This window comes from Cervus elaphus, chromosome 18 (genome assembly GCF_910594005.1).
Source record: "Cervus elaphus chromosome 18, mCerEla1.1, whole genome shotgun sequence".
NCBI classification, from domain to species: Eukaryota; Metazoa; Chordata; class Mammalia; order Artiodactyla; family Cervidae; genus Cervus; species Cervus elaphus.
Window position 1 is genome coordinate 25,524,961 of NC_057832.1, and position 12,085 is coordinate 25,537,045.

The 12,085-nt window shown below is 38.7% G+C and overlaps 1 protein-coding gene across 3 annotated transcripts in view; it reads right to left on the reverse strand.

The window, feature by feature from the left end:
• Positions 1-12,085, reverse strand: part of COL28A1 (collagen type XXVIII alpha 1 chain) — a 184,656-nt gene that overhangs the window by 112,519 nt on the left and 60,052 nt on the right. For all 3 annotated transcript variants that reach the window (XM_043871678.1, XM_043871677.1, XM_043871679.1), the window contains 3 exons: positions 10,034-10,102; positions 5,775-5,843; positions 2,959-3,027 (listed from right to left, as the gene is read on the reverse strand). In XM_043871678.1, the coding sequence (XP_043727613.1) occupies positions 2,959-3,027; positions 5,775-5,843; positions 10,034-10,102 (207 nt within the window). The remainder of the gene's footprint in view (positions 1-2,958; positions 3,028-5,774; positions 5,844-10,033; positions 10,103-12,085) is intronic.

Below are 12,085 nucleotides of genomic sequence, written 5' to 3' on the forward strand. Positions count from 1 at the left end.
ACCCAAGGTACCTTTTTAACTAAAAAAAGTAGAAGATGTTTATGGATAAGATGAAAACTATTTTTGTGAAAAAGTAGAGAGTTTTACTCTGTGGTTTGAAAGACTCAATGTTTAATCTGAAGTTTCAGTTCAATTTCAAAAACTCCAATGGAATATTTTATCAAATTGGACAAGCCATTTCTAAAATGTATATGTTAGAACCAAGAACAGCCAGGGAAGAAGATGAGAGCATTTTCCCTATGGATGATAAAGCATTATAAATCTGTCATAATCCAGACAGAGAGATAGTAGCCCTGAGAGATATTAATAGGCAAATGGAGTGGCATAGATCAGTGGCATCACTCAGGCACTGATACTCACACATATAGAAATTTGATACATAACGTTGGAGGTATTACAAGTCAGCGTGGCAATTTAATAACTGATGCTAAGATATATGGTTATCATATAGGGAAAAATAGATTCCATACCTTGCCCTAGCCACAAAAATAAATTCCAAGTGTATTAAAGACGTAAATTTTAAAAAGTAAAACACCAACATTTTCAAAAGAAAATATGCTAAAACATATTACGACTTTGGGTTCAAGAAATGTTTTAAAATAATATTCCAAAAACTCAAACCATAAAGGGATAGAAATACATCAAAATCGAAAACTTCTATGCAGTGGAAAGCACTCTAAGTAAAGTGAAAAAGATAAGCCGTATCTTAAGCTATGAGAGGAATATTCAATATCCAAAAAGTGAGTATCTACAGGAATTTATAAAAAAGAAAAAGTAAGGTCCATTAAGCAGTCAAAAACTGTTCAGTTAGTTCCCAGGGAATAAGAACTGAACCAATGAGATGTATTTTTTTACACATTTCACACTGGCCAGAATGTAGAGAAAAGGGCATTGCTATCTGCTGCTGGAAGGAGGGTAAACTGGTTCGAACACTGTACCCATTGTTTCTTTGGGGCAGGATTTTCACAATACGAAAATTGAAAACTTGTATACTCTGTGATCTTCCAATTCACAGCAATCTGTCATCTACTGATAGGAGAGATTTATATCCTTACACAAGACAAAACCCAGAGAATGCTTATGGCAGCATTGTTGGCAAATGCACAAAATAGAAAGTAATTTAAACGTCTATCAGTAATGAAGTATTCTCATGCAGTGTAGTATCATAAAGCCATTAAACTGAATCAAAGGCATATAAAAGCACAACACATAAGGCTGAATATAAATATATTGCCAAATGATATATTATGTAAAGTTCAACAATACAAAAAAGCAATATATGGCTTATGAATAAAATTGTGGGAGAATCATATAAACTTTGAAAGAATGATAAACAATAATTCATGATAATGATTATGTCTGGGGAGGGAAAGGGGGACTGCAGAATTGGGGAGCACAGACAGAGACCTTCAGCTATATCTACAATACTTCTTTAAAACATTTTAGAATACATGTGGCAAAATGTTGATATTTGGTAAAGCTGGGTTGTGGAATACATGGGTGTTCTTTGTTATTCTCTACAGTAGTAAGTATATTTTCAGTATTTCATTTTTTAAAATGAGAGAAGCTTAAGATTACATATCTATTTAGTGCAAGGTTGGGATTTGAATTCAGGTAGTCTAAGTGCCTCATAGTCTTGCTACCCTATATGGCCCCTCTGAAATTGGCATTAAATGACATAATATGTATATATACACATATATACTATAGACATGTATAGACATAAACGTATATATATGTATATAGATATATACGTACATGGCATATTTAGTACTTAGCACATGATGTGACAAAGCCAACCCATTCAGCAAATGGCAGCTATTATCACTATATTAGTATATTTTTTGTCTCTTGCAATTATATGTTTATGTATATGAAACTTGTATATATTTGTCTTAGACTGTATCTTACATATTAGTTTAATACCCAAACTCTCTTAAGAATCATGACTGTGACTTCAGAACAATGATGGATTTTAATCCTCAGCAAGGCTTGCCGGATTCTAGATGCCTTCAGGATGAGTTCTAGAAATTGTGAAGGGTAAAACAAGGATTCATTTATTATTCAACAGCACTTATTGAGTACCTATTGTGTCCCTCAAACTGAGGATTCAGTAATAAAGAAGAAAAGGAAACAAAGTCTCTGCCCCAGTGGAGTAGCACTATTCAATGAAAATATAAAGCAAGCCATATATGTAATTATAATTTTATTAATAGCCGCATTTACAACTTTAAAAGAAACAGATAAAGACAATTCTAATAATATATTTTACTTAATACATCTGAAATTTTGTCATTTCAACATGTACTCCATATACAAATATATTGATCGTATAGTTTACATTCATTTTTTGTACCAAGCTTTGTAATCCAGAGTGTAGAGTACCTTGGTAGCACCCTCAGTTCATACCAGCCACATGTCAAGTGTTCAGTAAGGCCATGTGGCAAGTGCCTGCCGTTTCTAGAGGGCAGTGCATTTCTAGAGGGTGTAGTACAATGGAGAGTGATTCAAAAAACATGCAAGTTAAGTGGTAAAATCAAGGGGACAAACAGTGTGCTTTTAAATAACTGGGTAACAATAGTGGGGTGAACATACTTTAGGTTTAGTAAATGAATTTTGAGGAAGTATCTTTTGAGTTGAGACCTGAAGAATGAGAAGGAGCCAGCCACCAAACAAGAGAAGGGAAGTAAGCTTTACTGAAATTCTACTAAACTTTTATAATATGCCAGACAACAATGTCCTTAAAGAATCACTTTGAAAGCGGTGAAAGAGGACCTCTAATGCTAATAAATTAATAATAGAAACATAGTTGTCATTAAAATAAACTAATATTTTGGTTCTTCTTAAACCATATGACTTGAGCATCAGACTCTTTTCTGAATAAGTAATCTCCTCTGGATATAAATGAAGCTTTACATAATATGACATAAATACCTCCGACTAGCTTAGACAACTCACCTTTGGACCTTGTACTCCAAGTCCCACCGGTCCTCTAGGGCCCGTAGGGCCCATCTGGCCAACTTCTCCCTAGTGAGGAAAGAGTATTTAAAGAGTATTTGACTCTAGCACCAAAATAAAAATAACATATACCTACCTTTGATATCCTAAGAGCAAAACATATCAGCAAAGTAAGATAAGCCTGAGTTTCATAGGCTCTATTCCCATATGTGTGTATATGCATTTATCTATTCAAATACAGATATATTTCAGGCAAATATATATATATGTACATATATATGTATATATGGTCTGATTTAAAAGACAGGCTGTGCATAATACTCAAAATTGACTTTGAGTCCCCAAGAGGGGCACCTGGAAAAGATCGGCAGTTATAACCCACAGCAGCTATAATTGACACGAGAGACCAAGATCACTGCTGATCCAAAGCAGTATCGTAAGCAGAGAGAACTACCTGAGCTTTCACTATTGAGCTCTAATCAGAAATTTCAAGGACAGTCACTGTGTTCTATTGAGCTACTTCTCACAGGGGACTCTCAAAGGAATCTACTGAAAGGAAGGTACTCTCAGAGAAGTGAAGTGAAAGTTGCTCAGTCATGTCCAACTCTTTATGACCCCATAGACTATACAGTCCATGGATTCTCCAGCCCAGAATACTGGAGTGGGTAGCCTTTCTCTTCTCCAGGGGATCTTCCTGACCCAGGGATTGAACTCAGGTCTCCCACATTGCAGGCAGATTCTTTACCAGCTGAGCCACAAGGGAAACACTCAGAGAAGTGTTTATTTAATAATGCTTAGTGATTCTTTGAGAAGGAAATGGCAACCCACTCCAGCGTTCTTGCCTGGAGAATCCCAGGGATGGGGTCGCACAGAGTCGGACACGACTGAAGTGACTTAGCAGGAGCAGGAGCAGTGATTCTTTGAAGCAACATTAGGGACAGCTGGTTAAACAGTGTCATGCCTCTCCCCAAAGGATAAATAATTTAAAAGATAAATTGCCTCCCCGTTCATAGAAAACTTTTATTGGCTAGGTTATTTCCAGCTCCATATCTTTAAACATTTTGGTTGTTGGACCTACCGTGGGGTCATTGGTAAGAATAAAAACTAGCCAACCCACAGTAACCTCTACTGATATTACTGCTTGAGTTGCTCGAATAGTCTCACAAGTAAAAGTAATAAAAACAATAAATTAAGATGTGTAAGTATAGTCTGCCTCCTCGGTAGCCACCGGTTCCACATTTGTGGATTTGAAAGAGTCCCCATAAAATTAAGTCCCTCTGCTGAGTTTGTGATTAACCTCTCTATCCAAAACTTTATTCCCTTTCTTGTCTGCCCTGTTCCCATTAGGATTAAGATGTGTCAAAGAAAAGGGGGGATTGGAACTGAGCAGGACCCTGTGGACCCCTCCTAGGTTCAAAGCTCCTCCATTTCCCCCACTTGTTGTTTGTAGATGAAGACTTGAGTCTCCTGGGCCTTCCCTGAGTTCCAAAGAGCAGGCACAGGCAGTTACTAACTAGGGAAGTGAAGGAATGCAGAAACAAAGGAAAACCAGTTAAACAAGAAAAGTAGTGACAATAGCTCAGTGATAAAGCAGTTCCTTCTCTTTAGGAACTTTAGGTCTTACGGACTGACATAACAATCTGATGGATATCTCTGAGTTGTTCTTTGACAACTAAGATCCACCTCCATCACCTGCCTCTTGCTTGTAGAAGCTAAGCATCTCTGACTCCACATTGTACCTATCTGTTCTGCTGCTTTAATCGCTGAGTCATGAGCCTCTGCTCAGGTCTGCATGTAGACTTGTTAATTACTAAAGGGGTTCTGCTTGCAGGTTACAGGTTGTGCAAACTTACCTCACATGATATAAGAAAGTATGAACAAAAATATCGATTGTCTTGTCAAGATTTATAGGAACATCAGGACCAGACTCAGGTCAACTGACCAAGAACAAAATGTTATCACAACTCTCCTTGGACCGTCACTGTGGTCGTCCTTCTCTTCTTGATCTTAACCCCTTCCAGCTTCCCCCTTCCTTAGCAATAAAGAAGCTTGAATTCTATCCCAAATTAGGATGGTTCTTTAGAACATTAGTGCACCATCTTCTCAGTTTGTTTGCTTTCTGAAAAAAGTTGTTCCTCTCCCCAACACTGTGCCTCTCGACTTATTGGCCCTTCATGCAGCAAGTGGTATGAGCTTGGACTCTGCTACAGTTTAACCAACCTTGGTTGGAAAATACTCAGGAAAGAAATTTCAAAAATTTCCAAAAGCAAAACCTGAATTTGCCACAGGCCAGCAACTACATGCTTTGTAACATTTACAATGTATTTGGTATTAGAAGTTGTCTAGAGATGATTTTTTGTTCACGCATTGGAGAAGGAAATGGCAACCCACTCCAGTGTTCTTGCCTGGAGAATCCCAGGGACGGGGGAGCCTGGTGGGCTGCCGTCTATGGAGTCACACAGAGTCGGACATGACTGAAGCAACTTAGCAGCAGCAGAGATGATTTTTAAAATACAGGGAGATATGACTAGATTAAGGGACTGGAGCATCCTAAGATTTTAGTATGGGGAAGGGAGTGGGAATCCTAGAATCAGCCTTCCAGCAGATGCCAGGGGACAATTATGAAAGCTTCTACGTGCAAAAGGAACACACATTACATTTTCTAAACCATTAGGAATATCAGTAGCGTTTTGCATTAAATAGAGATCTCTGATGTTGAAGTTCATCCCCTTTGCTGCCATCCAAATGCACTGGCCACTGACCAGAAAGCAACAGTTAGAAAATAGATTAAACTCGTCTCTCATTTAGAAAGTTACCTTGGGACCAGGTGAGCCTTGTCCTGGGGGCCCCTGTGGACCAGGTGGGCCAATAGGACCTTGGATTCCCTTTAAAATAAAATTTAAAGAATAATATTAGTGAAATTAAGAAGGAATTTAAACAAGAGAAGTTTCAAATCCTCTGAAGTAAAAGTTCAGTTTGCATCCCATAGTCGATTACTTGTACTCAATTAATACTTATTGAATGGATGGCTGAGGCTGCTAGTGGAACCATAATATGCAATTCTACCATTTTTCCATAGTAAGAGTAATTTTAACTGGCCTGCATTTCTGCTTTGAGTAAAAACCACCTTTCCTAATCCCTGTTGCAGCGGATATTGCCTGTATTCTATCCAGTGGGATGTGAATGAGGGGATTTGTGCAATTTCTGGTTCACGCTAAAAGAAGGATATGCTTCTGCATCCCTGTTCCCCTCCCCCTTGCTGAAGTGAAGACACGGTGCCTGCCTATCCTGGATCAGGTGGAAAGCACTCTTGGAATGTCAGACTAACAAGAAAGAAGAAGCCAGAACCTCTGAAGACCCTAATGAACAGAGACAACACACCAACTTGGAGTTTTAAACAGGAGAAATGCAGTTTCATCTTATTAACCTATTTCACCTCTCAGTCACATACAGGCAAACCTGTATCCTAGCTGTACCAAGTGATATCTATCATGATGTGAAATTAAAAATTTGACCTAGGCTCTAAGAAGCAAAAGTCTGCAAACACCAAACTGAAGAATGTTCTAATACTTGCCTCTCATTCAGATTGTGGGTATAAAAAAGGAGAAGATATAGGATTTAATGAGGTCTTCTCCAGAGAAAACAATCTCCTAAAGTGTTTTCTTTGGAGAAAATGGGGAGAAGTTTACCACATTATAGAAAGGGAACATCAATGAAACCACTGGGAGACCTTGATTTTTGTTTCTGGAACACAATGGACCAGTGTGTTCAGTGAAGAAAGCTAAAATATGCTCTGATAGCTGAGAGAGGGCCAGGGTGGGGTGAACCTGTGCACCCAGAGTTTCTCAGTGCAAAGGCCATGCAAGCTTTTTTTCCTGTGGACCAGATGTACTCTAGATTCCTAAAGTTGGCCTGGAACTGCTTTGATTTCTGTCCAAGAGGACCTGGAAGAATAATGGAACTCCAGCTGAGAGAGTCCATATAGAGTAAATATATTCCCAGAAAAGCAGAGGCTGGTGGGGAGAAACAGCTGGAGGAAAAGAGTCCTTTGTCGGTGTCCAGGAGGGGCAGTGCGGAACCCCACCAGGAAGAATGTCAGCATCAAACGTCTGTCAAGACCAGAAGACCCAAAGCTGTCTGACAACAGACCAGCCAAGAAAGAACCTCCATGCCCTTCCCGCCTGATCCCATCTTCCCATCCTTGATTCGGCCTGGGAGGTATCAGAAGTACATTCCATCCCATGGACCACAAGCTCATACAAAATGAATGAAGACTAAAAGGAAAATTCATACATTGACTAAATAGTTTGTATCACACAATTAAAACTGACTTGAAACTTAGAGGTAATCCTATGTATGTGTAGTCACTCAGTGTGTCTGACTCTTTGGGGGCCCCATGGACTGTAGCCCACCAGTCTCCTCTGTCCATGGGATTTTCCAGGCAAGAATACTGGAGTGGTTAGTCATCTCCTTCTTCAGGGAATCTTCCCAACCCAGGGGTCGAACCCGCAGCTCCTGCCACATCTCCTTCATCGGAGACAGATTCTTTTACCCCTGAGCCACCATGGAAGCCCCTAGAGGTGATTCTATCACTTACTGTTATCTCAAAGTGATATGAAAGTCTGTAGCCTGCTGGTAATTTTTTTTCTGTGGTGGGAAAAAGAAAAAACTTTCCCCACTGAAAAACAATTTAAAGGGATGATGAAAGAAAAACTAAGACTGTTTTATTTATCCCCCACAGGTCACAATTATGCAAATAATGGTTGCAAATACATGATAATTTTATTACAAATGTGATCCTATTTTCTCCAGCTAGATGATACATCTGCTTGTTCATTTTTAAAGTACAGATATCATTCCCTTTTTCTCTGGTTGATGAAGATGAAGCACTTTGAACAATTTAAGAAAGCTAAGGTTCAGTATTTATGTTGAACCATTATAAGAAGGGAATCCCTCCTAACTTTTACAACAGTCTACGAGTACCACGTGAGGATCCAAAAAATTAAAAGGATATCGCATACAGGTATATACACATGTATGTGTGGTTATTTATATTTCACTTTATTTTATAAGATATTTGAAGTAGTCAAGCCTTCAAATATTTAATGAAAATCTGCAGAGGCCATTTGAGAAAGATTGTAAACATGTTGCTGGAAACAGAAGTTCCCCCAGAAACAGATGAGTGGGAAAATTAATGTCTATAAGAAAAACGAGAAGATTTAACAATAACAGTAATTCAATGGGTAAGCATGTTATATGGAGGATAAGAAGAAAAATGGGTAACCGCCTGTGCAGAGGTTAAATTTAAATAGAATATAAATCCTTTGTCTTAAAAGGGTAAACAAGTTTTTTGCTTGTTCAGTTTACAAATGACACATTGCATTCAATTTCCTACCCAGTAGGAGTCAGCTCCATACAGTCACACATACACCTTGAAAGGTTTTTACTCTTGGAAAAGAAAAGAAGAGGGTGAGAAAGCAAAAGAAGTCAAAGAGGTGTGTGTTTTTTTGGTTTTTTTCTTTTCAAGCTGTAGAACAGCTTCCACTGAGAAACAGCATCTGAAAAGGCTTGGCTTTCTTTGAACCTCATTTTCAGCCCCACAATGGTGACTCAGCGCCAGAAACAGCACAAAACCCAGAATGTAACAGCACCGCCACTTCCAGGATCAGGAACTAACTGAAACTACTTTGCTGAAACTAGCAAAGAAAACCACAAAGCTTGAGAATGCCTGATGGCATAGTCAAACCATGATCCTTGTGTAGTCCAAAGCCAACAGCTCTTAATTATTATCTAAATATTTATATACAGATTTATCTTGGCTTCTCCTGCACCTTAATCCTCCTGATATATTACACTAGGACCTCTACCAAGGGGAAGGAAATAGAAAAAGGAGTAATATCCAACTTGGCTGCTGCTTGAATTAACAACAAAAAATACTGATTAATTAGCATATAATTAGAAATAAACTCAGAGTTTATGTCAACAATGAGATTCTGAATTATCTCCTTTTTTTTATTCTTCTCTCCCTATTCTAGATAAGTGTTCGTTGTTCAGTCGTGTCCAGCTCTGCAACCCCATGGACTGTAGCCCACCAGGTTCCTCTATCCATGAAATTCTCCAGGCAAGAATAGTGGAGTGGGTAACCATTCCGTTCTCCAGGAGATCTTCCCAATCCAGGGATAAAACCCAGGTCTCCCACATTGCAGGCAGATTCTTTACCGTTTGAGCCACCCTTCCTAGATAAAGGAAGTACTATTTGTTCACTAGGCAATGGAATAATTCAAACCATAATCATAAATGTTAAACTTTTTGCCACTTTCTACACAAGAGGACATTCAAAATAAATCTGGATTTGTTGGTCACTTTGATTAAATGAGATTATATAGGTAGATAGTAATGTTATATTATCTTCATATTATTTCAGCTAAACAAAATTGCCTCACTTTTTGAAAAGTTATGATCAGAAGAATTTGGAAGAAGTTCCAGCCATAAATGTAGAGACAGCCTCACAGGCCTTTCCTTTCTTCTGACCAAGAGGGACCAAGAGTCATTTATAAACCTGCTCCGTGGTTTGCTTCTATTCAGGAACAGTGCCCCTTCAGTAAAGTCCGTGCCTCTAATGCTGGTCCTTGTTTAGCTTTTTTTTTTTTTTTTTTCCTAGATTGCTATGTGACTAGAAAATGGGAAACACTACTCTACTGGCATCAGAACAGAATGGGATTTCATCAGTCATAAAGATTCAAGGGGAAAAACAAATACAACCCACCAGGTAAATAAAATATTTAGTTTCCCAAGGGAAACTAAAAACTCTAAAACCCTTATCCTGTAAATTAGGCTTTAATGTTAACAGTCACAGCACCAGGAAACACACAATTTATTTTTTAAGTCTTTTTAAGTTCTCAAAACTAGAATCTTGTGGAACCATCTTATCCCTTCCTACATACCCGTTTGGATATATCATTGCAATTCCACTATCAAATGTACTCATAGCTGTTTGCAGGACTGGCCTTCAGTGAACACCAGGTTTAGGCCAGAATGTTCTGTACAAAAGGGAAAGAGAGAAAGCATCAATTACCTGTTCCCCTTGACTCCCAATTCCAGGGGTGCCCATCGGTCCTTGGGGTCCCACAGGTCCCATATCTCCCTGTGTAGAAATAAGTCAGAAATATAATAATACAGCTAACCTCATTCTTTCACACTTTGCTCATCTTGCAATATGATGGATTAAAGTCTATCTTTTAAGCCATAAAGAAGTTCAACAGGGAAAGTTACAAAACACCATTGCTTTTAAATAGTATGTGGTTCGAATTTGCCAAAATAGCGAATAATTTTTTCACTCTTTGATCAAAAATGGTGTATGTTTGCACCAGCTTATATTTATCAATCATTTTTTCACAGAGGAACCAAAAATTCAAAAATTTTTATTATAATGACACAAACACTTCTTGTTAGGATCATAACAGAAATATTTAAAAACATAAAATTCATAGGATGCAAGAAAATCAGTATTTGAGAGAGGAATTAAAGAAAATTATTTTTTAAATTTCTAAATACTTTTTCCTCCAAATCTTAACAAAAATGCATTTTAAAACTTAAGAAATTATCTAAGGTAAGTGCAACAAAATGGAAGAACTTCACCTTCTTATTTCATGAATAATTTTGAGAAATAAAGTGAAAGTTATCAGAACAATATCATTCATCCTTTCTCTATGTATTTCCACAAATATTTGTTGAGTGCTTATTATGTGCCAGGAATTGCTTCAAACATGGGGAAATAGCAGTGACCAAAACAGATAAAGCTGTTTCCTCATAGATCTTTCATTTTCTTGGGGAAAACAGAAGATAATAAACAAGATAGAAGAAATAAATAGTATGCTGAATGATGATAAGTGCTAAGGAGAAAAATAAATGGGGGAATGGGGAGACAGCTGCAATCTGGGGAAAGGTGACTTGGTATGGTCTCACTGATGAGAGGCATAAACCAGGTAGAAACTTGGAGGAAAAGCATTCCAGGCAAAGCAAACATCCATGCAAGGAAGATGCCTGGAACATTCCAGAAACAGCAGGGAGACAATGTGGCTGGAGCTAGTGAGCATGAGGGAAAGTGGTGAAAGATGAAGTCAAGGATGTGTGGCAGTGGGCTCAGGCAGAGCAATCGACAGGGCCTTTTAGGCCATTGTGAGGGCTTTGGCTTTTCTCTGAGTGAGCTGAGAAGCCACTAGAGGATTCTGAACAGAGGAGTGAAAGATCTGGCTTAGACTTCAAATGTTCACTCTGGAAGTCACACTGAGAACAAATGGAAGATACATCTGTATGAGAGATGACTGTGGCCTGGACCAGGCTGTTGAGTGAAGGTGGTGGGCAGTGCTCAGATCCTAGACAGATTTTTCAAGTAAAGCCAACAAGATTTGCTACAGATCAAGGATATCTTTGAGGTTTGTGGGAAAACATACTTGTCACTTATTGAGAGGGAAAAGACTGAAATCAAGCAAGGCTGGGGAAGGGTGTAATACCAGTAGCTCAGTTTTAGACGTGTTAAGTTTGAGATACCTAAAATAAACATCCAAACAGAGATATCAAGTAGGTGGGAGGGGTGTGAGCTGGAGATGTCAGTTTGGGAGCTCTCATGATATAAATGGTATTTGAAGCCAAGACTGGGTAAGTTTTCAAGGAGAAAGAGAAGAGAGAAGGTTCAAGGACTGAGCCCTTTGGGTGCTCCAAGTGTTAGAGGTCAGAGAGACAAAGAAGAACCAGCAGTGGAGACCGAAAAGTATGCAGCCAGAGAGATCAGGTGAAGATATTCTTTCAAGAAGGTGAGGATCCTAGCGGATGATGCTACTGATAGGCCAAGTAAATTGACAACTGAGAGCTGACCACATGGATAAATATGCTTTATTTATTTATTTATATCTGTGCTGGGTCTGCATTGCTTTGTATGGGTTTTCTCTAGTTGCCTCAAGCAGGGGCTACTCTTCGTTGTGGGTGCAGTTCCCAGACTCTAGAGCACGGGTTCAATAGTTGGGGCACACGGGCTTAGTTGCTCTGCAGCATGTGGGATCTTCCCAGATCAGGAATTGAACCTGTGTCTCCTGCATTGACAGGCAGATTCTTTACCACTGAGCCGCCA